The following is a 27,358-nucleotide window of genomic DNA, read 5'->3' on the forward strand; positions in this document are numbered from 1 at the left end:
AAGGAAAGGAAAGGAAAGGAAAGGAAAGGAAAGGAAAGGAAAGGAAAAATACAATGACTGCTAGGGAACTCACTACCTACTGCTAAGAAACAGAAGTCTCTGTGTATCAGCATTCCTAGTCCCCAGCACTGGCCACTGATCACCACTGCCAAGGACCTTGACCATAGCACCATATTGGGCCAGGTTTCCACCCCGTAAATGAGAGGCAGAAGCAAAGCCAGGTCTCTAATCAGTTTTCACCTGACCCTTTTCTCAGGCTTCCCGGACAACTGGAGACCTTGGGATGGTGTTGACAGGGGAAATAAGAAATCACTTGCCCCCTTCCCCTAGTTTCCTTGGCAGCAGGCCTCCAGGATCAAATCCAAAATGCTCCTCTTAGCATTCAAAGCCCTTCCTAACCTAACCCCCTCCTACCTTTCCAATCTTCTCATCCCATATTCCTGTCAAGTACTCTTGGATCTGGTGACATTGTTCCCCAGCTATTCCATGACACATCTCTGGGCTCCAGGCATTTTCTCTGACTGGAATGTTCTCCCTTCCCATCTCTGCCTCCTCCTCTCCCTGACTTCCTTCAGGTTCCAATCTTCCATGTTCTACAGGAAGCCTTTCTCAACTCCCTCTCTTAATTATTTCCTACTTGTCCTTTCTACAGTTTGTTTGTAGTCATTTGATTGTTGAAGCTCCTTAAGGGCAGGTGCTGTAGTTTGCCCCTTTTTGTATCCTAAGCACTTAGCACAGTGCCTGGTACAGAGGGGGCACTTAATAAATGTTTAACTAACTGACATGAAGCCAAACAAACTTCCTTTTTCCATCTCAGCAAAGCAAACTCTGAAGCTTAACTGGAAGCAGTCATTTAAAGGGCTTAAGTCACTTAACCCCTCTCAGCCTCAATCTCTTCACCTGTAAAATAGGAATTGTGTCTACCTCACAAGCAATTATTCATGGACAGGAGCGAGGGGGAGGGTTATGAAGCTTAAATTAGGGCAGCTGAGTTGCACAGTGGATAAAGCACTGGGCCTGGCCTGAAGTCAGGAAGACTCAGCTTCATGAGTTCAAATCTGGCCTCAGAAATTTCCTGGCTGTGTGACCCTAGGCAAGTCTCATAATCCTGTTTGCCTCAGTTTCCTCATCTGTTAAATGGGCTGGAGAAGAAAATGGAAAATCATTCTAAGAGAACCTCTCTCACACAAGAAGTCAGACACACCTGAAACAACACAACAGCAACAAAAAAGTTCCTTTGTAAATCTTTTTTTTTATAATTTTTTTTTAAACCCTTGTACTTCGGTGTATTGGCTCATAGGTGGAAGATTGGTAAGGGTGGGCAATGGGGGTCAAGTGACTCGCCCAGGGTCACACAGCTGGGAAGTGGCTGAGGCCGGGTTTGAACCTAGGACCTCCTGTCTCTAGGCCTGACTCTCACTCCACTGAGCTACCCAACTGCCCCCTCCTTTGTAAATCTTGAAGTGAAATAGTAATATCAATTAGTATTGTCATTGTTGTCCTGTATTAGGAGTAGGAGGAGGAGTGCTAGGAGGAGGAGTAATTGTGGTATTGTCCAACCACAGTCTGTCCTCAGTGTGCAGCTAATGTTCACTCTCTGTGTGACCTTAAGTCACTTAACTTGCTTGGAGCTCAGTTTCCTCCTGTGTAAAATCGGGTAAACTAGATGGCCTCTAATTTTGCTTCCTACCAATTTTAAATCCTATTATTTTTCTTAAACTCTTACTTTAGATCTTAGAATCAATACTGTATTTTGGTTCCAAAGCAGAAGAGTGGTAAGGGAGCGGCAATGGGGTTTAAGTGACTTGCCCAGGATCTCACAGCCAAGAGGTGTCTGAGGCCAGATTTAAACTCAGGACCTCCCAATCTCTAGACCTGGCTCTCAATCCACTGAGCCACCTCAATGCCCCAAAACCTATGATTTTTTAAAAAGGCAAATAGAGTTAAATGACTTGCCCAAGATCATATAGCTAATAAATGACTAAGTCCAAATTTGAACTCAGGAAAATGAGTCTTCCTGAGAGCAGGCCCAGCACTCTATCCACTATATCACCTAACAGCCCCCTAAATCCTATGATTAATCTCAGAAACAGTGAGGCTACAGCTTCCCCAATCACACTTGACTTGAACCCTGAGTTCCAGAGACTTTTAGTCCATTGAACTGCTCGATTTTTCTTCCTCTCCCTTGTGGTGGAACCAAGTGAAAACATAATGTCTGATGGTCTATAGCACCCTCTGTTGACAATGTTATTTCTCTTTCTGCCTCCATTGATTTTCACCTAAAAGCTCTCCACCAAGATTCCTCCTTTAGTTTCTTGACTTCTTCTTGAATAGATTTTCTTAATATATATAGTACCTGGAGCATCCCATTCTCGAACTTGGGGCCCCAAGAAAAGGTGACCCAGATTCAAGATACTCTGCTGTTCTTTAATCACTCAAAACCATGGTTCAGGGACTCTCACCAATGGATTTCCTTTTATTACTCAGCCATAGGAAATAATTCCCCTCACACCAAAGTCATGTCTTGAAATAAAATTCTGTAGCTGTGTGACCCTGGGCAAGTCACTTTAATCCCAATTGCCTATTCCTTTACTCTCCTTCTGCCTTGGAACCAATACTTAATATCATTTCTAAGACAAAAGGTAAGGGGAAACGAAGAAGAAGAAGAAAACAGAAATGTCCTTTAAAAGTAGCAGCAGAACATTTACTCCCCAAAACCTTGGCTACTGAAGTCAAGAAGATCAAAATTCAAATCCAACCTCAGAAACTTATTAGCTCATGAACAAGCCCTGGACTTTCAGAAGAATCAGATGGTGAAAAATAAACAAAGATATAATTAAATTTGGGTAACTAAGTGAAAGAGTGGAAAGAGTGCCAGGACTGGAGTCAAGAAGACTCATCAAATCTGTTCTACTAGTTGTATGACCCTGGACAAGTCACTTAACCCTGTTTGCCTCAATTTTCTCATCTGAAAAATGAGCTGGAAAAGGAACTGGCAAACCACTCCAGTGTCTCTGCCAAGAAAACTCCAAATGGGGTCATGAAGAGTCAGACACGACTGAAAAACAACAAATAATTAAAGCTAATACAATATTTGATTGAATGAAAGGACATACCTTCCAGGAACAGAGAAGTAATAGTCCCGCTCTGCTCTTATCAGACCTTATCTAGAGTGATGTGTTCAGTTCTGGTACCATGGTTTAAGAAAGGTGTTGAGAGAACTGGAGAGTGTCCAAAGGAGGGCAACAAAGATAATGAAGAGTCCTGACTCCATAATACATGATGTATGTATAAAGCAACTGAGAAAGATTAACCCAGAGAAGCTGAAAGACCACCATGTCCTGCAATCCAACAACTTTCAAAATGGCGCTCCTCCACCACATGGGTCCTTGAAAACTGTTTCTTCACACTTACATTTTTATCAATTTTTAATAAATAAAAGTTATTTCTCTGCCCCTTTAAACCATTGAGGTACATGAGAAAGAGGCATCTATTTACATCCTTTTCAAGGTGATTTGAGCCTTTGTATTTATTCCACAGTCTATTCTGCACCTCAGACCACTCACTTCCCACCTGAAAGCTGTTTCTTTACATTTGGATGTTAGCAGTTTTTACTAAACCAAAATCCTTTCCTCCTCCTTTCTCCTTTCCAACACCCAACTGCTCATCTGAGGTAACTAGCTAGCACAATGGATAGAACACTGGGCTTGGAATCAAGAAGTCATGCATTCAAATCCAGCCTCAAACACTTCCTAGCTATGTAACCCTGGACAAGATCCTTCAATTCTGTTTGTCTCAGTTTTCTCATCTGCAAAATGGGGGAATTAATCATTCTTATCTTTCATGGTTGATCCCAGCATCAACTGAGTTAGTACTTATAAATGACTTAGCATGGTCCCTGATACCTAGTAGGAGCTACCTAAATGTTAGCTTTAATTATTATTATTGTTATTGTTATCTGTGAAAGAGGCAATATCTTACATCCTTTACCAGTTGAGTTAATTCTTTTTTTTTTCAGGTCAAACTGCTCCAAATGAAAGGGAATAATCCCTTTCCCAGAGAATAAAATAATCCCTACTCTTAAAACGAGTCTACGATTACTCCTGACTCTGCTCACGGAACAAATTTCATCTCTCTTCTGCATATTATTGTTGTGCAGTCATTTTTCAGTTGTGTCTGATTTTTTGTGACCCCATTTGGGGTTTTTCTTAGCAAAGAAAGAGTGGGTTGTCATTTCTTTCTCCAGATCATTTGGCAGATGAGAAAACTGAGGCAAACAGCGTTAAATGGCCTGCCTAGAGTCACATAGCTAGTAAGTGTTTGAAGCTAGATTTGAATTCAGGTTTTGTTGTTGTTCAGTTGTTTCTTAGTCATATCCCACTCTTTGTGACCCCGTTTGGAGTTTTCCTGGCAAGGATACTAGAGTGATTTGTCCTTCCTTTTCCAGTTCATTTGACAGATGAGAAAACTGAGGTCAACAGGGTTAAGTGACTTGCCCAAGATCACACAGCTAGTACCTAAAACCAGATTTGAATTCAGGTTTTGTTGTTGTTCAGCTGTTTTTCAGTCATATCCCACTCTTTGTGACCCCATTTGGAGTTTTCCTAGCAAAGATACTAGAGCAATTTCCCCTTTCCTTCTCCAGCTCATTTTACAGATGAGGAAACTGAGGCCAACAGGATTAACTTATCCATGGTCACCCAGCTAATAAGGGTCTTGGGCCAGATTTGGACTCATGAAGATGAGTCTCCCTGACTCCGGGTCTAGCTCTCTATCCACTGTGTCACTTAGCTGCTTCCTCCTCTGAATGATGGCTCTTCAAATTTTGGAAGGTGTTTCTTATGTGCCCGCTGAGTCTTCTCTTTTTTTCTAATGCAGCACCCAGCAATCTACTAGCATTCATTAAGCATTTACAAAGTGCCAAGCTCTGGTCTGAGCACTGGAGATGCAAAAACAAGATTCCTGCCCTCAAGGAGTTTATATTCAAATGGAAAAGACAACATGCAAAAAAAATTGCTCTTACAAGATATATAGAGTGCAAGTAGAAGGTAATCTCGGAGGAGAGAGTTGGGTAGAGAAGAAAATGGGGAGACAATTGATATTAATAATAATTTAATCAATAATTATAATGAATAAATTAAACATTTATTAAGCACCTAATAATACTATCTGGATTCAAGTCCCATTTCTGACATTCTGGCCGTGGAACCATGGGCAAGCTGCTGTTACGGTACCTAGACAACTCTAAGATGATATAAAAGCTGCAGAGTAGCTGCTGACCTCCATTGGTAGAAAGAGCTCTCTAAACTGATGAAGCCACCAACCTATTGGTGAAAATAGCTAACATTGATATGTCCCTTTAAGGGTTGCAAAATCATTTGCATATATTGTCCCTTTGGAATTTCAGTGATTCCTAGAAGGTCAAATTTGCATCTTGCAAGCATCAGGATATCTGGTTCATTATTCCTTGTTACCCATGACAGCCATCTTTGTTTGCTTTTTTCATTATCATTGGGTGTGATTCTTGAATTTTTTTCTTCTATAAATAAATGTCTAATATTTTTCTAGGGCAGCTAGATGGCACAGTGGATAGAGCATCAAACTTAAGAGTCAGGAACACTCATCTTCCTGAGCTCAAATGTGTAGCTTCAGTGACTTATTATATGGATGACCTTGGGCAAGTCACTTAACTCTGCTTGCCTCAGTTTCCTCATCTGTAAAATTAGAGGGAGAAGGAAATGGCAAACCATTCTAGCATCTTGGCAAGAAAATCCCAAATGGGGTCATGAAGAGTTGGCCATGACTTAAAAAATGACTGAAAGCAACATCCCTCTTTCTACACTGTTAGCTTCCCTTTGTTATATAGTTTCCTTCCACCTCTTTTTCAATTTAAACCCTCTTTGGTCATATTCACCAGACACATGTTAATAGGGGGCCAGGCCAATGGGAGCCCTATCTTCAGAGCCTTCTCTGCCTATTGTCAAAAGAGGGAACTGGTGAACTTATGTCTGGAAATGTATGATGGTGAATGATGGGGGGCTTTGCTCTCCACTTCTAAACATGATTATATAGGACTCAAGAACATGATAAAATGGACTTTTTGATTGACTTTTCTGCCTAATCTGAGAGTCCATACAAAAGGCTCCCTTGAGGACAACTTGGTCTTCTTAAGGGCTGCTGTTGTGCTCCTAGTGGGAACCATGAACTTTTTTTCCCCTGGTCTTCATTGGGTTTGGGGTTTTTTGAGCCAAATTCTCCCTATCTCTCCCTCCCTTCCTTCATTCCCCATCCCCTGAGATGGTAAGCAATCTGATGTGGCTTTTACCTGTGCAATGATATAAAATATTTTTCTATATTAGTCATTTTGTGGAAGAGAACTTGAAGAAAAAATTGAAGAAAGTAAAATATAGTATGTTTTGGTCTACATTCAGACTCCAACAGTTATTTTTCTGAAGGCAGATGACATTTTTTGCCATGACCCTTTGGGGATTTTCTTGGATCAGTGTATTGCTAAGAATAACTAAGTAGTTCACAATTGTTCATCATACAATATTGCTGTTGCTGTATAATGATCTACTGACTCTGCCTTCTTCACTTTGCATCAGTTCATGTAGGTCTTTCTAGGTTCATGTAGGTCTTTCTAGGTTTTTTTGAAATCATCCTTCTCGTCATTTCTTATAGCACACACACACACACACACACACACACACACACACACACATAATATATACTTACAGTAATCCACATATCCCATTCCTCAACTGATGGACATCACCTCAATTTCCAATTCTTTGCTACCACAAAAAGAGCTGCTATAAATATTTTTGTACAAATTTTTTATGTAAAATTTTAAAAATATCTTTGGGATACAGACCTAGTAGTTATATTGCTGGATCAAAAGGTATGTACAATTTTAAGCCTTTAGTTGTGCAGAATGGTTGGATCAGTCCACAACTCCACCAGCAGGGTATTAGTGTCCCAATTTTCTCACATCCCCTTCCAACATTTATCATTTTCCTCTTCTGTCATATTAGTTAATCTGATTGGTGTGAGGTGGTTCCTCAGAGTTGTTCAAATTAGCATTTCTCTAATCACAAGTGATTTATTTGAAATTTTTAATTAATTAATTAATTAATTTAGAATATTTTTCCATGGTTATAAGATTCACGTTCTTTCACTCCCCTTCCCCCACCTCCCTCCTGTAGCCAACATGCAATTCCACTGGGTTTTACATGTGTCATTGATCTATACTTATTTCCATATTATTGATATTTGCACTAGGGTGATTGTTTAGAGTCAATATCCCCAATCATATCCCCATCAACCCATGTGATCAAGCAGTTGTTTTTCTTCTGTAATCACAAGTGATTTAAAGCATTTTTTCACATGCCTATAAATAGCCTTGATTTCTTGATCCGGAAACTGCCTACTTATATCTTTTGACCATTTATCAATCAGGGAATGACAGCTATGAACTTTTTAAAAAATAAAATAAGACAATAAACATTAATAATAATAAATAATAAAATAAAATAATTTCAATATAATTGATTTCCCATTAGACACAAAAATAGCAATAATGTAGACTTAGCTACTTTCAGCAGTCCAATGATCCTGGACAATTCTGAAGGACTTGTGACAAAGAATGCTATCCAGCTCCAGAAAAAGAACTGTGAGAGTCAGAATGCAGATGGAAGTATGTGATTGATCACTTGTTTATTTGTGGTTTGTTTTGGAGTTTTAGCTTTACGTGATTATTTACTCATAAAAATGAACACTATAGAAATACATTTTGCATGATAATGTATATATATATATATAACCAAGATCGAATTGTTTGCCAGCTCCAGGGGGAGGAAGGAAGGAAGGAAGGAAGGAAGGGAGACAATTTGGATTATGTAACTTCAGAAAACTTATGTGGAAATTTGTTATTACATATAATTGATAATAAATAAATGTAATTGGTTCCTTTGCAATCCAATGTATTTTACTTTGTGCATTTAAAAACTTTGTTCTTAGGATGGACCTATAGGCTTTATCAGGCTGCAGAGGGGGTCCATGGCACACAAAAAAATTAAGAAACTCATTTAATGGTGATCAGGAAGATAATTCCACCTATACCCACCTGAAGTTGTCAGTTTCTCATCCAAGATTTTATAAACTTGGCAGTGCTTTCTAGGTTCATTCTAGAAGTATGGTTTGTGTCCATATGGACACTGAAATGAAACAGTTCTGTTTTGCCAGGTCTCAAGAGATGTTCTGTCACATTTTGGCTATATGTCGACTTTCCTATTGATGTTTTGGACAACAGGTAGACAGCTACCTCAGTATTCATTAGCTGGATTTCAAAAACTGACAAGAACTACAAAATCAAGGCTTGATTTGTTGTCTTATTGATTGTCTGGACTTAAGAAAGTGACGACTTATTGATAATTCAGATTATATTTAAAAGTGTGTCAAGCACCTCTCCCTGCCTCCCCCACCAAAGAATCTCTCAACAGGGAGTCACCATTATTCTCTTCCTTTGACACTTACTGGCTGATCTCTCATTCAACAGAATCTCTGGAACTACAGTATCAGTCCTTAGAAAGCAAACAGAAGCTTTTCCCTCAGAGAATCCAGCTCCCTCCTTTTAAAAGAGTCCAGTTGCTCAGATACTTCCCAGCTGTGTGACCCTGGGCAAGTCACTTGACCCCCATTTCCTACCCTTACCACTCTTCCACCTAGGAGCCAATACACAGTATTGACTCCAAGACAGAAGGTAAGGGTTTAAAAAGATAAAATAAAATAAAATAAAATAGTCCAAGTTCACCGACCCTTGGGGAAAGCTTTACATATGTTTCTTAACTCCAAGTGTTTGGTAATCCTTCCCCCTTCCATTTTTCATGCTACAACCCTTCTATGTTTTGAAAAAACAATTCATTAATCATTTGACATATGGAGACGTGTTCTTCGAGTGCCTTCAATTTCAGGAAGGAGGCAGTTTAATACAGTTTCAGCAAAAGCAAGTCTCTTGGCCATGGTATATGGCCATTATGTATAAATATCACAGTTAGTAAAGGTCCCTGGGAATTCTCGTTGTTGTCCATATTTACATGAAGATGGGTCCACTGGCTTCATTTTTCTTGCTAGTACCTCCCTAGAAGAACTCAGCTATTCATTATGAATTTACCTTATTGATTTTCAGTGTGGGTCCTCCTCTTCCTTCTTCCTCTTTCTTCTTTTATCCATCTGTCTTTTGCTCCACCAAATTAAGTAATCGATTATTTTAGTCTTTTAAAAAATCTTTGTGGAGCAACTGGGTTGCTCAGTGAATTGAGAGCCAGACCTAGAGATGGGAGGTCCTGGGTTCAAATCTGACCTCAGACACTTCCCAGCTATGTGACCCTGGGCAAGACACTTGACCCCCATTGCCTAGCCTTTACCACTCTTCTGCCTTCAACATAGTATTGATTCCAAGATGGAAGGTAAGGGTTTAAAAAAATCTTTGCCTTATTAATCTTTATCTCCAGTTTTATTTCTACCCTAATTTTCAAATTTCCTTTGTGATTCTTTAGGCTTACCAATCTGTTCATTTAGTTTTTTTTTTAATATATGCCCAATTCGTTAATCTTCTTTTTCATACATATTTTCAAAGATATAAAAAGTATTTTGTTTTGGCATCTGAATGTGAAGGCCCCGTTCCAATGTTTTGCTTAAATATTTCCAAGGAAGTGGGTAGCAGATGTTGGGAAGGACACAAATTTTTTTTCCCTTGAGTCCTGAGAAAAACCCCATTTGTGTTCTGCACATATCTTTGGGCCGATAAGAAGAGGCTGATAATTTAAGTAGGACCTTCCCTAAGGAAAACAGCCTTAGAGGAAATCTACAGAGGCACCATGTTTGGACTCCTGTTGGTCTCAGTGCTGGTGGCTGGAGGTAAAATTTATGTCTGGGAAGAGTGGGAAAAGCAGGTAACAAAGAATATAGTGTAGCATAGGCAAAAAGGTAAAATTATCAGATTTGGAACAGGAAGAGACTTTAGAGATCATTGGGTCCAATCTCCTCCTTTTATAGTTGAGAGAACTAAGACATAGAAATGTTAGATTTTCCCAAAGACACAAAGTAAGTATCTAAGACAGAATTTGAATTGAGGATTTCTTGTTTCTAAGGGCAGATATCTATCCACTAACCCAGCAGTTCTCAAATATTTTGTGTTAGGATCCCTTCAAATTATTAAATATTATTGAGGAGGAGGCAGCTAAGTGACTCAATGAATTGAGAGTCAGGTCTTGAGGTAGGAGGTCCTGGGTTCGAATCAAACCTCAGATACTTTCTACCCATGTGACCCTGGAAAGGTCACTTAATTCCAATCACCTAGCCTTGACTTCTCTTTTGTCTTAGAATTGATTCTGATACAATGGATATTAATTGAACTAAGACAGAAGGTAAGGGTTTAAAAAAAAAAACTGGTCAGAAGCAACAGGGCCAGAATTCAAGCCAATTTCTCTGATTCCAAATTCAGTATCTTTCCATTACACCATACTGCCTTAGATGAGACTTCCAATCAGGAGTAACCCAGGTTCAGATCCCAGATTGCTATTTACTAGCTGTGAGAAAGTGAACAAATCACTTCTCCCCTTCTCTGTGCCTTAGTTTCCCTCCCTGTAAAATGGGGATCATAATTTGTGTACTATCTATGTCAAAGGGAGTGAGTGGTGAGTAAAGTAGTTGATCACCTTTAATGTGTTATAGGAACGTGAATTATTGTCCTTCAGGCAGTCACGTTGTGTTGGTGTCTAGCCATCCATCTTCTTATCACCGGGACTACCTCTTCCTCTTCTTGGCTGTCTTCCCTTCCATAGTATAGACTCGAGGCAGGAAGATGGTCAAGACAACTTCCCACTGTCCCTACTAGTCCATGGATACCACCATCACAGGTCTAGTGGCAAGGCATGTGGGCCAATGGGGCGGGTTGCTTTGATATCTCATTTGTCCTTTTTAACTCTCCCCTTATGTTTTAGTTTTAGGCTGTGGGGTCCCCACCTATCAGCCCAAAGGAAGCAGGGTGGTTGGAGGTGAAGATGCGGTACCCAACAGTTGGCCTTGGCAGGTCAGTAATCCTCCCCCTCCCCAGAGTTGCCAGCTAGAGTACCCCACATCATGGTAAAAGGGGGCTTTTCTGTGTCTTCTTATAAATGCACCTGTTGTGAATATGATAAAAATCTCTCTTATAGGGAATTATCCTACGATAAACAAAAAAATATGTTCTAGCAAGGCTTTGCTGTATAGTAATTGTATTAATGATTTAATCGGTTGGAGTGGGAAGCAGGATGTATCGGGGGGATGAGAGTTGGCTGCCATCTTTCACTTAAGGCAGAAAAAATATTTTATCATATTGTTTTCTTTATCAGTACTTGTTCTCTCTTCAGCTGGATTTTCCCAATGCCAAAACACTCAGTACTATTGCCTTCAAACACCTGTGGACAATCAGAAATATAGTAGTAGGATGGGAAGCTTCTGAGTCCTGCTTCATTTAGGGGATGGGGTGTTGGGGGAAGAGAGGAATGGGGAGCCCACTAGCCTTTCCCATATAAACTTCTTTAATGCTGTGGGATGAGTTCTCCTGTTTCCAAGGCTAGCATTCTATCCATTGGGCCATTGTTGTTCCTCCCCATGCCCTCTGCCATCCCTTACCACCTTTAAAAATAGAAGTAGAGGGGCAGCTGGGTAGCTCAGTGGATTGAGAGCCAGGCCTAGAGACAGGAGGTCCTAGGTTCAAATCTGGTCTCAGACACTTCCCAGCTATGAGACCCTGGGCAAGTCACTTGACCCCCATTGCCTATCCTTACCACTCTTCTGTCTTGGAGCCAATACACAGTACTGATTCCAAGATGGAAGATAGGGGTTTAAATTTTTAAAAAAATTTAAATTAAATTTTAAAAAAAAGTAGAAGAAGAGGAACAGATAGACGGCCCAGTGGATAGAGTGGATTCAAATCTGGCCTTAGACACTTCCAAGACGCCTGACTCTAGGCAAGTCAATTGCCTAGCCCTTATATTTCTTTTGCCTTGGAACCAATACCTAGTGTTGATTCTAAGACAGAAACAAAATACCTGTTTTGTTTTTTAAGTGGAGGAAGAGGGGCAACTAGGTAGCTCAGTGGAAAGAGTGCCAGGACTGGAGTTCCTGAGTTCAAATTGGGTCTCAGATACTTCCTAACTGTGTGATCCTGGTCAAGTCACCTAACCCTCATTTGCCTAGCCTTTGCCATTCTGTCTCAAGAGTTGTAATTAGGACCAAAAGTGAGGATTTTTTTCAATGGAGTTATAGTATTTTGATCTGAACAATGACTCAGCCACTTTCCTCCTCACATTTCCCAGAGCTTTGAGTCGTTACACTGGGCTCTAACCCCCATGCTGACCACAAAAACCCATTGAGTAGCTCACTGATTTCAAGGGTTTTCATACAGGATTCCAGCATGGCCCAATCTTCCAAGGGTAGTAAGTTGTTCCATGTCAATTGCCTGAGTCTTCTTCCAGTGGCCAGTCAGATCTAGGAAGTTAGTCACTGGATATTATGAAAGCAGGAAGTCTTGAAAGGCTCTGGCTTTGACCAATCTCTTTAGTTTGATTAGAGTGTTCCATCTAGTTCTTTGCCTGATTGTAAGCTTCTGACCTGGCTCTCACATATCCTCCATCTTTTTCTTCCTTGGAATCTGCCTTGAATGTCCCAGACTTGGTTTATAGCTATCTGGAACCTAAAAATAATCTGTATTCACCAGATTAGACACCCAGGTAGGCCTCAAGGGTGCATAGAGTTCATAGAGAATGTAAGGTGGGATCAGTTGAATTAATCAACCAAATCATCCCATCCCCATTTAAAGTAATTGCCAGGATGCTAAAGTCTGATACATTTATCCGGTGAGAACTCATCTTAATTGCTAACTAGGTCTGGACACCTCCATGAGTCAATTAAAGACATTTCAATGAAGTATCCTTACGAAGTCTGCTCTGATTGGGTAAGGGGCCTGAGCTTATATAAAAGGAAAGGGGGCAGCTAGGTAGTTCAGTGGATTGAGTGCCAGACCTAGAGACCGGAGGTCCTAGGTTCAAATCTGGTCTCAGACACTTTCCAGCTGTGTGACCCTGGGCAAGTCACTTGACCCCTATTGCCTAGCCCTTATCATGCTTCTACGTTGGAGCCAATACACAGTATTGTATCCAAGACAGAAGGTAAGGGTTTAAATAAAAATAAAAATGAAAATAAAAAAAGGAAGGACTAGTCCAGTTGATAGAGCACTGGGCATGGAGTCAGGAAGACTCCTCTTCCTGAGTTCAAATCTGGCCTCCGACACTTACCAGTTATGTGACTCTGGACACATCACTTAACCCTGTTTCTACACCAGTATCTTTGCAAGAAGACCCCAGTGGGGTCAAGATGAAGTAGATGTGACTGAGAGGAATGAACAACAATGACTGAAAGTGTGGAAGAAAGGAGAGATTTCCAGAGTCTAGAAGTGAAGAGGAAGGAGCAGGGATGTCACCAGAAAGAGTTGGCAGCAAAGGGAGGATTGGAGAAAGAAGAAAGGGAAAGGAGAAGGGAGCTGGCTAGTGCAAAGAAGGAAGATATTGAAGAACTTGGCCTTGAATAATTAAGTTAAATGCCTGATTTGTAATACAAAACCAAATAGCTAAGAGACCACAGCCCCAACTCTCAGAGAAAAGAGAATCTTATTTGGTAAAGGAGGAGAAGGAGAAAAGTGGATGGTACCACTCTGGTGCAGGCCCTCATCTCTTCATACCTGGACTAAATAGCCTACTTCAAGTCTCTCCCCTCTCTAATCCAGCCTCCATTTAAGAACGTAATTTATCTTCTTGATGTACAAGTCTGACCTTGGCACCCCCAGCTCCCTCTACTCAATAAATTCCAATGGTTCTCTATCACCTCCAGGACCAAATATACAAACCTCTTCTTGGCATCCAAAACCCTTCAGAAGTTAGCCCACTGGTACCTTTCCAGTCTTCCAACACTTTACTTCCCAACACATGCTCTCTGAACCAGTGACACTGGCCTCTTGGTTTCTTCCAACAAAGCACCCCATCTCTTGGCTCCAGGCATTTTCTCTGCCAATCTCTCTTGCCTGAAATGCTCTCCCTCCTCATCTCCACCAATTGGCTTCCCTGGCATTCTTTAAATTCCAACTGAAGGGGGCAGCTGAGCGGCTCAGTGGATTGAGAGCCCCGCCTAGAGATTGGGTGGTCCTGGGTTCAAATCTGACCTCAGACACTTCCCAGCTGTGTGACCCTGGGCAAGTCACTTAACCCCCATTGCCTAGCCCTGACCACTCTTCTGCCTTGGAGCCAATGCATAGTATTGACTCCAAGACAGAAGGTAAGGGTTAAAAAAAAAATCCCAACTGAAGTCTCATCTTCTATTGGAAGCCTTTCCCAACCCCTCTTAATTCTAGTGCCTTCCCTCTGTTAATTATTTCCTTTTTAACCTGTCTATAGCTTATTGTACATATTTATTCACATATTGTCTCCCCTATTCGATGGCAGGCTCCTTGAGGGCAGGGACTGTTTTTTGCTTTTTTTTTCCTTTTGGTATTCCAGCATTTAACACAAAACATGGCACATAGTAGGCATTTAATAAATGTTTTTTTGGCTAACGGATTGACATAGACCTAGATTTCCCAGCAGGTTTATCATCTGTTTTCTCTCAGGTCTCTCTTCAGTATCTTTCCACTAGTGGGTGGAGACACACCTGTGGGGGAACCCTGATAGCCAACAACTGGGTAATGACTGCCGCTCACTGCATCAGGTAAGTGCTTGAAGACTCCTCTCTGTCCCTTCTCCCCACCATTTGCAAACGCTTGTTTTGGGGCAGGGTGTCTATTTAAATTGAACTCTAAATGAACTTTGAAAATAGTCACTTACCTAATGTGCACTGAATTCTGTTGTCAGGGAGAAAAAAACAACTACTGTCTGAGACTTGGGTTACAAATCAGTGAAAAGGGCTTTCTTTGCCATTTGAGCCTCACTACAAATTACTACAGAGGGGAAAACATTTTTTAATTATAATCTTAATTTTGCTTCCTATACTGTACATTCAAAAAAAAGGAACAAAAAATTTTAAACCCTCACCTTCTGCCTTAGAATCAATACTATGTATGGTTTTAAGGCAGAAGAGGGCTAATCAATGGGGTTTTTTTAAATTTTTTAATTTTTAAAAAATGTAATAGATACTCTACTAAACGTATCACTTTAAAATCACATTATGTGGAATTTCATATAAATGAAAAGTATAAACTCATAGAAATATACACAAACTACGTAGCAAAAGTATCTTTTAAATCTGTGGGAAATTAAAGTTGCTTCTTTAGGGAGGGAAAAAAAGGCTTTATTTCACTTATAGTTCCAAACGCAGGAAGAAATATCAGTTGGTACATTGAGAAGAGAATCTTTATAGTGCAAGTGGGCTTCTAAACACAAGCCATTTCCTCACCAATATTTATAGCAGGAAGAAAACACATTTCCATGCTGTGTTCCCAACCAATTAGCCACTGGTCTTGGGGGATAGTTTGTATTTCAGAAGAAGAGCTAGATACTGCCGAATGTTACACTGTCATTGGCCTTCGGGATCTGAGACAGAGCTCGTGTCTTTTAATTGGCTTCTTCCATAACCAGGCAAAACAGAGTTAGATGTGGCTGCCCATTTATGCTAAAATGGAGGCATGTTATTAAATAGTATTACTCATGTCAAGAAAGAGGAAAAATATAATATCCTCCCTTCTCTCCCTTTCCCTTTCCCTCTCCCCCTCCCTCTCTCTTCCTATCTCTCTCTCTCTTTCCCTCTCCCTCTCTCTTCCTATCTCTCTCTCTTTTTCTCTCTTTCTTTCCCTCTCCCTCTCCCTCTCTTTTCCTACCTCTTTCTTTCCCTCTCCTTCTCTCTTTCTCTCTCTTCCTACCTCTTTCTCTCTCTCTCTTTTTCTCACTTTCTTTCCCTCTCCCTCTCCCTCTCTTTTCCTACCTCTTTCCCTCTCCCTCTCTCTTCCTATCTCTTTCTCTCTCTTCCTACCTCTTTCTCTCTCTCTCTTTTTCTCTTTCCCCCTCCCTCTCCCTCTCTTTTCCTACCTCTTTCTTTCCCTCTCCCTCTTCCTATCTCTTTCTCTCTTTCTCTCTCTTCCTACCTTTCTCTCTCTCTCTTTTTCTCTCTTTCTTTCCCTCTCCCTCTCCCTCTCTTTTCTTACCTCTTTCTTTCCCTCATTTCTTTTATATCCTCGTCATGCCTAGGCCAAGGCTAAAAGAGACTTATTAACTGATGGTCTCTGGAAAACTCAAATGTCAGTCAATGACCCACTTATTCGATTCAGCCTCTCTTCCCCAGGATGACTGAAGAAAACCCAGGGCAAGAGCACACCAAATGGTCTGTCCTGCCATTATAAATTGTCACAAGCCCTCTGCAGCAGGCCTCTTTGACCTGTGTGGGTCAAAGATGGGTTCCAGATGTGGAAACTGCAATACCGATGACCTTCACTCCGAACACAGCTGATCCTCTCTTCCTATCCCTTCTTGTTTCTGCAGCTCTTCTCGAACCTACCAAGTGGTGCTTGGGAGACACAGCCTGTCCACTAACGAGGAAGGATCCCTTACTGTCAGTGTTTCAAAGAGTGTGGTCCATGAGGACTGGAACTCTAACAAGCTTTCCAATGGGTACCTTAAGGGTATTTTCTCCTTTGAAGTTGGGAGGAGAGGAGGGGCTCTAGTAGAAGGCAGAAAGGAAGAACTAGCCAATCTCTTGGGAAGAAGATGTCCTCTAGGTAGTGCCTTAACCTCCTTGGGATGGAACTGATGAACTCAGATCAGAAAATGCTTAGTTAATGAGAATACAGATGTAAAGAATGTGGGAAGATATCTATAATAAGATCAGTGATAATCCCACTGGACAGACCTTGGATCAGAGGTCATCTCTAGTGCCAGACTTTAGGAAGGACATTGGCAAATTGGAGAACATTCCAATGAGGGAAACTAGATAGGAAGGAGACTGGGTAGCAGAGAATCACAGAATCTCGGAGGTGAGAGAGAGCCAACCAATTCAAGCCTTTTGTGGAAAAGCACCTTCTGCAGAACACATCTGATCAATAATCTTCCATTTGCTTAACTCCAAGCAAGGAACACTTGCTGGCTGGAAATGTTCAGCTTTGAGAAAACTTTGGGGAGATGTAGTCACTTCCCCCAAATATTTGAAGCATTTTAAAATGCTTTATTTATATATCTGAAGGTCTGTCTTCTGGAAGTCAGTCAACAAACCTTCACTAAACTTTTTCTATGGGCCAGGAGGGACAAACGGGAAAAATAAACATGCAAGTAACTAGGTACATATAAGATAGAGAAAGAAAGTCAATGCAAGGTAATCTTAAAAGTAAAGGCACTGGGGGCAGCTGGATAGCTCAGTGGATTGAGAGCCAGGCCTAGAGATGGGAGATCTTAGGTTCAAATGTGGCCTCAGACACTTCCCAGCTGTGTGACCCTGGGCAAGTCACTTGACCCCCATTGCCTACCCTTACCACTCTTCTGCCTTGGAGCCAATACACAGTATTGACTCCAAGATGGAAGGTGAGGGTTTAAAAAAAAAATAAAGATACTAGCAGCTAGGGTGACTAGGAAAGGCTTCCTGCAGAAAAAAAGACGTGCTGATTCTGGAAAGAAACCAGGTAGGGTGCTGTAGCAGGAGGAGGGGTGAAAAGAGTTCTAAATAATCTCATTTAGACTCACTATAAGAAGACAACTTTCTCACCCTGAAACTCTCCGAAAATGGAATGAGTTCTACCTGCAAATGTAACAAGCCCCTAACCCTGGAAGTCATAGTATCCTTACCACAAAAAGCTAGAGAGACCTTAGAGCCCATCTATTACAATGCCCTCATATGCATAGAGATGTTTAATAATTTGTCCACACGGTAGAAAGTGACAAAGGCAGGATTAGAATTCAGGTCCTTTGACCCTTAGGCCAGAGCTCCCTAGGATCCACAGGCTTTCCTCTATGTCATACTGCCTCCTGTTATGTTGAACTCTTGATGGTTTAGAAATTTTCAGTGGCCTCAAATATAAACACATCTTCAGGGGCATATTGCCTTAGAAAACCATAAATTAACATTGTCTATGTTAAACTGTATTTTTTTTTTCTGGTTCCCAATTATTTCCCAATGAATTTGGTTTAAGTTGGTGTGAGTTGCACTGAGGAATGTTGCTAGTCCACATGTGGCATTTGAGTCCCACACTTCTCGATGGCTTCCATGTTCCCTTTGAGGGTATGTGATTGACTAAGGAAGAGTTCTTCACTGAAAGTCTCTGAGCAGGAATTTGGAAGCCATGTTTATTTGGCCATGGCCTGAAGGATAGACTTGAGAAGGAAGAAATAAGAGCCAGGGAGACCCACTGATCTGACAGTCTCCAATCATCTTCCAAATATTCCTCTCTAAGTGCTTAGAGATCACCATTACTCCAAGTCCCACATTCCTGGGGATCGTTGAGCCCATGGATACCGGTACTCCCTGCAACAATGCAAGTCGTACCTCATTCCTTCGTATGTGTGTGTGTGTGTGTGTGTATAAGAGTTGAAGTGAGGTATGACTTCATTAATCCAGGCAGAATTCATGCAGGAAGACACATGACTCTGGCCCAGATGCTGGCTGAGTTTCATTGGGGTCCCACTCAGGTCAGAAAGGGGAAGAAAGCTGGGAAGAGGCCACCCAGATCCTAGATGCTCTCTTTTCTCTCAACCACACTCAGGAATGACATCGCCCTGCTCAAACTGGCCAACTCTGTATCTCTAACCGATGAGATTCAGCTGGGCTGCCTGCCTCCTGCTGGCACAATCCTGCCCAACAATTCTGTCTGCTATGTCACAGGCTGGGGACGGCTGCAAAGTAAGTGAGAGCCCAGATTGGGGGGTGGGAGGGAGACAGCAGGATAGTGGGCCAGGAGGAGAACGAGTCAGTTCCTACCCTTTATCAATGGACACGGAAGAATCCAAGATAATCCACTCTATCCTGCACCACTGGCACTCATCATGAGTTTTGTCTTGCCACTGGACCTTGACGACTCTGGAAGAGAGAGCGAGGCTGACAATTTGGTGAAATTCTGCCTCACTAAAATCCAACTCACTCCCAAGGCAAGACTTCACCCTGCGATGTCAGTGGTTCTCTTTGGTCCTCTGAAGAAAAAAAACAACGAAGAATGAACAACAGAAAGATAGATATATAGACAGATCAATAGAAAGAAATAATTGAAATTTTCTTTTTTGGGCTTCTAAAGTCTGCAAAGGACTTTATCTCATTTCATCATCCCAATAAGCCTATAACATAAGTAATACAGGTCTTACTGTCCCAATTTTACACACCAGATAAGATCATTTAAGTGGCTTGTTAGGGCCACAGGGCTAATAAGTATCCATCCAAATCTTGCCACAGACACTGCGTGACCCTAGAAAAGTCATATAAGTTCTCCATGTCTCAGTTTCCTCAGAGTCAGTCTATTCTATGGATGTAAGTTTATTTCTAGTTGTAAATCTAGAATCCTCTGATTTTGAGAAAGATAATTTGGATTCACATCCCTGCTTTGCCATTCACTAGCTGTAACTGTTAAAGAGTTACTTCCTTCTGAGATGTAATTTCCTCATCTATAAAATAAGGATAATAATATTTTCAATCTCCCTCATGGGCCAGTCATTAGGAAAGAATTTTCCAAGCCTTAAGGTACCACAGAAGAATAAGCTACTAGTATAGCAGTTGTTTTGTAACATCCAAGAAAATCATAGTGGGGGTATTTGAAGGATATTTTCCTGACTCTGAGGATCCAAAGAGCATTGGTTTTTCAGATCTGGGTTTGAGTCTCAGTTCCCCCATTCACTATCTAGGTAACTTTGGGCAGGTCTCTCTCCCTCCCCCAATTTCCTTCTCCTTCTCCTCTTCTTCCTCCTCACTCAATCATTTGAGGCTTCTCTAATTTCTAGAGCCACATCTTTCTCTTAAAACCTCCTCCCTATTAACTCTCTCTGCCTCTGATCTCCTTCCAGCCAATGGAGCTCTCCCAGATATCTTGCAGCAGGGTCGCTTGCTAGTGGTAGACTATGCCACCTGTTCCCTCCCCAGCTGGTGGGGCAGCTCAGTGAAAACCAACATGGTGTGTGCTGGTGGTGATGGAGTGATCTCCAGTTGCAATGTAAGTGTGGAAAATGGGCAAATCTCCCCTCTGCCATCTATAACCCAATTCTCTGACCAGAAATGAGCCACACAGGCAGGGTCACGCTTGCTTCATTCCAGATATGAGAAACTGACTAGCCAAGGGATTGGAATCTGGGTCCAAACCCTCCCTGTTGCTTATTGCTTATATGATCTTAAGCAACCTCCCAGGTTTCAGTTTCCTGTTTGAAAAATGAGGAATTTTTTTTTCATTAGTTGTAATTTTATGGATCAATTGTTTTTACTTTAAGTTATTTCAGACCTTCTGATTATGGGCCAAATTGAATCATGTGGCCTCTGAGGTCTTTTCCATCATTACAACCAAAATCCCATGACTAAGAGGACTAAAGTAGAAAAATTCCTGAACTTGGAGTTGAGAAGACCTTGGTCCAAATCCTGCCTCTGTCATTTACAGTATGACAGTTTAGGGTTAGATCATTTAATCTCACTGAGTCTTAGTTTCCTCATCTGTAAAATTAAAACAATAAATGCCTGTAGATTCTCCCTCACAAGATTATTCTAAGGCTTAAATGAGATGATGTGTGTAAAGTATTTCACAGACTTGAAAGGGATATATGTCAGTAATCATTACCATTGTCATAGTTATTACCCTGTGATGGTGAGTAAGTCACTTAACCACCCCAAATCTCCAGTTCTTTAACTGTAAAATAAAGGGGTTGGAGTAGAAGACCTCTAAGGTCCTGTGACTCAGTGGTTAAGAGCACTTGACCTGGAGTCAGAAAGATCTGAGTTCAAATCCAGCCTCAGATACTTCCTAGCTGTGTGACCCTGGGAAAGTCACTTAACCTCTGCTTGCCTGACAAAAGGATCCACTAAAGAAGTAAATGGTAAACTACTCCAGGATCCTTGCCAAGAAAACTCCATGGATAGCTGTGGTCCATGGGGTCACAAAGAATTGGATGTTACTGAATGTCTGAACAACAACAATGAAGGTGCTATCCAGCTCTCAAACTATGGTCCTACACTCTATATTTCTGGTGTTAATGGCTGATAATGCTTGGTGAGACATTTCCTTAAATTATTAACACTTCAAACCTATTTACAAAGGAATGGTGAATCACAGGCATGGTTTCAGGCCTCCTGGTGAGGGAGATAGGTAAGGGCAAGGGACTCTTTCACATTCTTCAAAGCACAGACCTGTTCTCTCTGCTCAGGGGTATGTCTGTCCCTGGTGAAGCTCTATCATGATGCTATTTGAAGGACAAAACAAATACCACTCAGTCCTCACTTTTGAGTCTATCCATGCTGGAGCAGACCTCTCCAATGGGTGCCTCTGTTTCCAGAGCTGGGAGTTCTAGATTACAATCAAATACATTAAATAAGGATTTGTGTTGTAGCGACATATGAGCTTATTAGAAAAGCCAACATGTGTCTGTTTCAGAAATTGTCCCCAAATATCCTTAAGCCAATCTAACTGAACCATGGGTTCCCCTCAGGGAGACTCTGGTGGCCCACTGAACTGCCAGGCAGATGATGGGCACTGGGAAGTACATGGCGTCGTGAGCTTCGGCTCAGCACTGGGCTGCAACTACTACCGCAAACCCTCTGTCTTCACCCGGGTCTCCAACTACAATGCTTGGATCAGTAAGGTAAGAGGCTTCCACCTATTTCCCAGAACCAGAGCCTAAACCCTGCTCTGCTTCCTAGACATAACATGAAGACATTGTGAAAAGATGGTACATTAAGTCTTAAGGGCAGCCATCCTTGCCTGGTAGCTAAGGAGTTCCTTCTAAGGGAAGGGAGGGAAATGAATCAGATAAAAGAACCAAAGAACATTAGAGCTAGAAGAGATCTTAGAACACAGATCGACAGAGCTCCTTGAAGTGGGGCATTTTGGAATTAAAAAGAAGCTTAGGGGGGCAGTGGATTGAGAGCCAGCCCTAGAGATGGGAGGTCTACAGTTCAAATCTGGCCTCAGATACATCCTACCTGTATGACCTTGGACAAGTCACTTAACACCCATTGCTTAGCCCTTACCACAATTCTGCCTTGGATCCAATACACAGTATTTATTCTAAGATATAAGGTAAAAGTTTTTAAAAAAAAAAGTAATAAATGAAAACTGGAATTATTTCTTGCCCACTCTCCAAGTCTCTGAAAATATTCAAAATCCTTAGGGTATATAGCTGGCTGCCATGTTGGGACATCTGCTATTAACAGACAAGATTATAGAACAGAGGAAATTCTATAAAAACTCCTTTCTTTTTGAACTCCTCAGTTTAACTTGGAGATATTCTCTTGTATTTTCTGCAGGTGATGAAAGAAAACTAAACACAGGAACCCTGGGAAATGGACCCAAACCCTGGCAAGACTCTAAAGGCAAAAAGAAATAAAATGGATGTAACATGAATCAAACAGATGGAGAATGAGTGGTTTCTTAGTCAACCATCACGTTCTTCACTTCCAGGTGTAAGGGTTAAAAATGGTTTGACTAAATTTATGAGTTAAAAAGAATTACTGTGGTCGCCATTTATAAAAATTCAAAACTAAACTATGAGTATGTTAGTAGCTTTAGTAGCTTTATTACAACAGGGTAGATAAAGTAAAGAGGGAAATGTAGGAAGGAGGTAGAAAATATTGCCTCGCTAAATACCCTATAATTGCCCGATCCAAAGAAATCCAGTTCAACTCCAACAAAGGCTCCCTCAGGTCCTGATCTCCAACCAGAAGTCACAGTAATCTCTTCAGCAAGAGTCTTATCAGCACAGAATCCATCTCCAACACAAAATTCCAAGGCAGAACAATCCCTCCAAAGCAGAAGATTCTCCAATGCAGAGACACCAATGTAGAAGTCCTCCCTCACCAAGAGCCACCGGGGCAGCAGAAGTGAATCAGAATGCTCTCAGCTGGCTATAATCAGTTTTCTCCATGTCACTTCCTGTCTCTCTGGTTTCTCCTTCCTTTCAATGTGGGCTGGTTTATCACATCTCAGAAACCAATCAAAGTCTCTCAAGTTGCCTGGGAATCAAAAATTCCCTTTCACACAGGGACCCTGGAGGAAAACTGGCCCTTGGGTCCCAAGCAGCATTGAGGTGGCTCCTGTAGTTCTTGTCATAATCCCCTTCTAGTCTGATTTCAACATTCCGGAGGACCACTCAATACCCACATTAGCTGAGGCTTTTCAAGAAACAATACATTAGGCAACTCAATAAATCCTCACATCAGAGGTACCAGTCTTCTCTAAAAACCCCATTGACCTCTGAAAGAAAGAATGAGACTGAGATTTTATGCAACTTTGCCTCACTTAAATCCAATTTATGCTCAAGTCAAAAGACATCACGGTGATGTCATTTTGGTCCTCTTTGAATACAAAGGACAACGTTACCAACCATTAGGCAGCTGGCGGCACAGGGGATAGAGCACTCACTGGACTTGGAGTCAGGAAAACTCAGGGACTTCTTGAGTTCAAATCTGGCCTCAGACATTTATTAGCTGTGTAACCCTGGGCAAGTCACTTAACCTCTTTCTGCCTCAGTTTCTTCCACTGTAAAATGGAGATAATAATATCATCTACCTCCCAGAGTTATTGTGGGGATGAAATAAGGTAATATTTATAAAGTGTGGAGCAACTAGCACATAGTAGGTACTATATAAATGCTAGCTATTATTATTATTATTTCAGAAGAACAATACAATAAAGTAGAAAGAGTACTAGGTCTAGAATTGAAGGATGTAGGTTTGAATCCCTGCTCTGTTTCTTAGGTGACCTTGGGCAAATCAGTCATTTTTCACTGGGTTTTAGGTTCTCCTCTGTAAAACAAGAGGGTTCAAGGGCAACTAGATAGCACAGTGGATAGAGCACCAGGCCTGGGGTCAGGAGACCTGAGTTCAAATTTGACCTCAGATGCTTCCTAGCTATATGACCCTGGGCAAATCACTTAATCCCAATTGCCTAGCCCATACCACTCTTCTGCTTTAGAACTGATACTTATATCGATTCTGAGACAGAAAGTAAGGTGCTTTGGTTTGTCTTCTTTTTAATGAGAGGGCCTGGCTGATCACTAAAGTCCCTTGATGCTCTGAATTCTTTGATCTTTGGGCTCTAGAGCTCTGGGTTCTAGTGCCATCTCCAATACTTATTAGTCATGGAACACATAGCTAGCAAATGTCAGAGGCTGGAATAAAGGGGTCAAGGAAGTGATCAGACAAAATATCAGAGATAAATATGAGGAGAGGAGAGAATACTAGGGGGAAAGCCTGATGACCCTCCAGGGTTCAATTCAGATTCCTTGTCTGGACTAAACTGAAGCCTGAAGGATGAAAATTCTAAAAGCAAGAGATGAGCAGAGATGGGTTACTTCGTATAAGTTTATTCTGGAATTTCATGTAATGAAGGTTAATGGATGAAAGAGTAGGTTTCAGGCCAAGTAAAGGAAGATCTAGAATGTGGAAGGTTAAGATCAAGTCCCAATTTCAACAAGGACTTCAGACAATCATTTTCCCATTGTATACCTCATTTTCCTCACCTATAAAATAGGAATGGTGGCACCTTGTCCTCCAATTAGCCAGCCAACCAGGGAAGGCATCAACACCCAAGGTGATCTCCTTATCTTTCTTTTCTTATCATTGGACCAACTGCTTCTGGGACAAAGACCACAGAACTAATATCCTCCATGGCTCCAGGGTCACACACACACTATGCTATGGCTTGAAAGCTTTTAGGATGGCTCTGGGAGGCCATCTCAGGGACTATTTAGAGATTAAAAAATCCAAGGACTTTGCCTGTAGCTACTTGCAGGACTGGAGAGGGCAAATTTTGGGGGGAGAATGAAAGAAGCACTCATTCTCAATTAGTTTTAATTAAAAAACCTTTCAAGAGGAAATTAAAACAGTCAGGAATTGATTTGAGTGTGTTCTTGAGACATGATTTTAGATAACTGTGAAAACACAAAAACAGAGAGATCTATGAATTAGCTCATTAGAGATAAGTAAGAAGTCTTTACAATTCTTCAAATTGACACTCTTCAAAATTAATAAATTAAGAGGCATAGATGTTTATACATCAGTATTGGAGTCTTTGTGACCCCATTTGAAGTTTTCTTGGAAAAATATTTCCTTCTCTGGCTCATCTGACAGATTAGGAAACTGAGACAAACAGATCACTCCTATCAAGGAGCAGATTCTCTCCAGAGACTAGCTCCAGAGAAGGGAGAAGAGAGAGAAAAAGTCCTACGTGGATGAGACATTGACAGGGTTGAGGGGGCCTTGAATAGGATCACAGATTCCATTTTCCTGAGCATATCGGTTCGATATTTATGCAGTTTCTACACTATATGATCAAAGGAAAATAATATATCAAGAGCATACATCCTTGGTGCCGATTAGAGTGTTCAGCTACAGTTAGGAATACTCTTCACCCAATGGTAATCTTCAAAGCTTCTTTTGATCTGTCATTGCTAACAAAGATTTTTTTAGAAGTACAAAAGTACCAAGGTATAGCTGAAGGCCACTTGGCCCAGAGATAGAGCTCAAGGTTTGTGATAGTAGGTTAGCTGGTCTGGATGTTCTGAATCAATTAAGAAAGCCAGGTGTTCTTAGATAGTGATTTGTAGGCCTACAAGGTCAAACTGATCCTTGACAGAGTCTTGAAGCAGATCTGCAAATATCTCTTTTCTGACTGCTTTTGCCTCAATGCATCCATAATATCTGTAGCAATCCAGGTATACATTAATTGTGGTATTATTTTAAGAAGTATTCAAAAACTTAACTCTTATACTGCTAATGATTGATCTCTGTAAATCTTGAGTCAAATTGAACATCGACCTTGCCAAATCCCTAGCCCTTCCCTAAGGCTACACCCCAGAAGCCTGGTCAATTATCTCAGTCTCCTTACTTTTCCTTCAATGATCAATTAACATAGGTATCAAACATCAGTAGATGCCTTAGGCCATATCCGCTCTGCATCCGGATCTTAGCTCTACCTATGGTTTTTGGTTTTGGCAGTATGCATTTTATGACGATTACCTCATAATGTTAATGTATCAAGCCACTGAGCTCTTCCCTTCCCCCCATACTGTTGTAACCCCAATAAAGGTGACAAGAAATGAGTTGGAAGAGAAGCTCTTAACCATCAGAGCTCCTAACCATGAAGCTCTTGACCACCAGAGCTTACTGGCTGTCGGTCTATCTTATGCCCAAACTTTCTGTGTCTGTGTGTCTTTGTTCTTGCCTTATGTTCTCTTTCCATTAGTCCTTAACCCGTAACCCATTTTCACTCAGTCCTTGGTTCCCCTTTCTGAGTGTCCAAACCACTAGGAATCTTTGTGGAGTCGGTGGACGGCTTCAATATCCTTATGGACTTGTCAAAAGAGGGTTAAGTGACTTGCCTATGGTCACACAGTGTCTGAGGTCGGATTTGAACTCATCATGAAGATGTATCTTCCTGCCTCCAACCGCTGCACAACCTAGCTACGCCTGTGTGTATATACACAGAAAGTTATAAAATATGGATAAATGGTTATGTGGGGGCCCATTAAAAACCTCCTTTTTAGTTCAACTAAAAATATTAAGAAATAGATATTTCTCTAGTTTAAAGTACCTTCTCTACTTACCTGGCTGAAGGAAACTCTATCAGTATTTAAATTTCATAGGAGGACAGCAGCTGGGTGGCTCAGTGGATTGAGGATCAGGCCCAGAGATGGGAGGTCCTAGGTTCAAATCTGGCCTCAGACACTTCCCAGCTGTGTGACCCTGGGCAAGTCACTTGACCCCCATTGCCCACCCTTACCACTCTTCCACCAAGGAGCCAATACACAGAAGTTGAGTTTAAAAAAAAATAAAAATTAAAAAAATTTCATAGGAAAAAATATTCTCCATTAAAATTTTTCCCCTTAAGTCTAGCCCCTTTCAGGAAAATATGTAAAAGATCAAAGATGAAACCTAAAGCCCAGGAGAATGGATTAAGAGCACAATTAAATGTAGAAAGAAAAATATCTCCATTACAATTAAGATCAATTCCTTCCCCTGAAGAGATCAGAGTTATAACTCACCAAAGATCAGTTGGTCTCTCCTCATTTTATGAAGGGATGGGCAGAGGGAAAAAGTCCCTTTGAGTAATTATTTCAGGTCACCTGAGATCAACTAGGGATGAACACTTGAGAGGAAAGAAGAATCA

At 41.2% G+C, this 27,358-nt stretch overlaps 1 protein-coding gene across 1 annotated transcript; it reads left to right on the forward strand.

Moving 5' to 3' along the window:
- Positions 1-9,878: 9,878 nt before the first annotated feature.
- LOC123243103 (chymotrypsin-like elastase family member 2A) lies at positions 9,879-22,568 on the forward strand. The gene is made up of 8 exons (XM_044671283.1): positions 9,879-9,918; positions 11,004-11,092; positions 14,705-14,802; positions 16,566-16,694; positions 18,773-18,909; positions 20,058-20,203; positions 21,681-21,833; positions 22,498-22,568. Exons 1-8 carry the CDS (start codon positions 9,879-9,881, stop codon positions 22,513-22,515), a joined length of 810 nt encoding a protein of 269 aa, XP_044527218.1. The 3' UTR covers positions 22,516-22,568.
- The last annotated feature ends 4,790 nt before the right edge of the window (positions 22,569-27,358 follow it).

This window comes from Gracilinanus agilis, chromosome 3 (genome assembly GCF_016433145.1).
Source record: "Gracilinanus agilis isolate LMUSP501 chromosome 3, AgileGrace, whole genome shotgun sequence".
In the NCBI taxonomy this organism is placed as follows: domain Eukaryota; kingdom Metazoa; phylum Chordata; class Mammalia; order Didelphimorphia; family Didelphidae; genus Gracilinanus; species Gracilinanus agilis.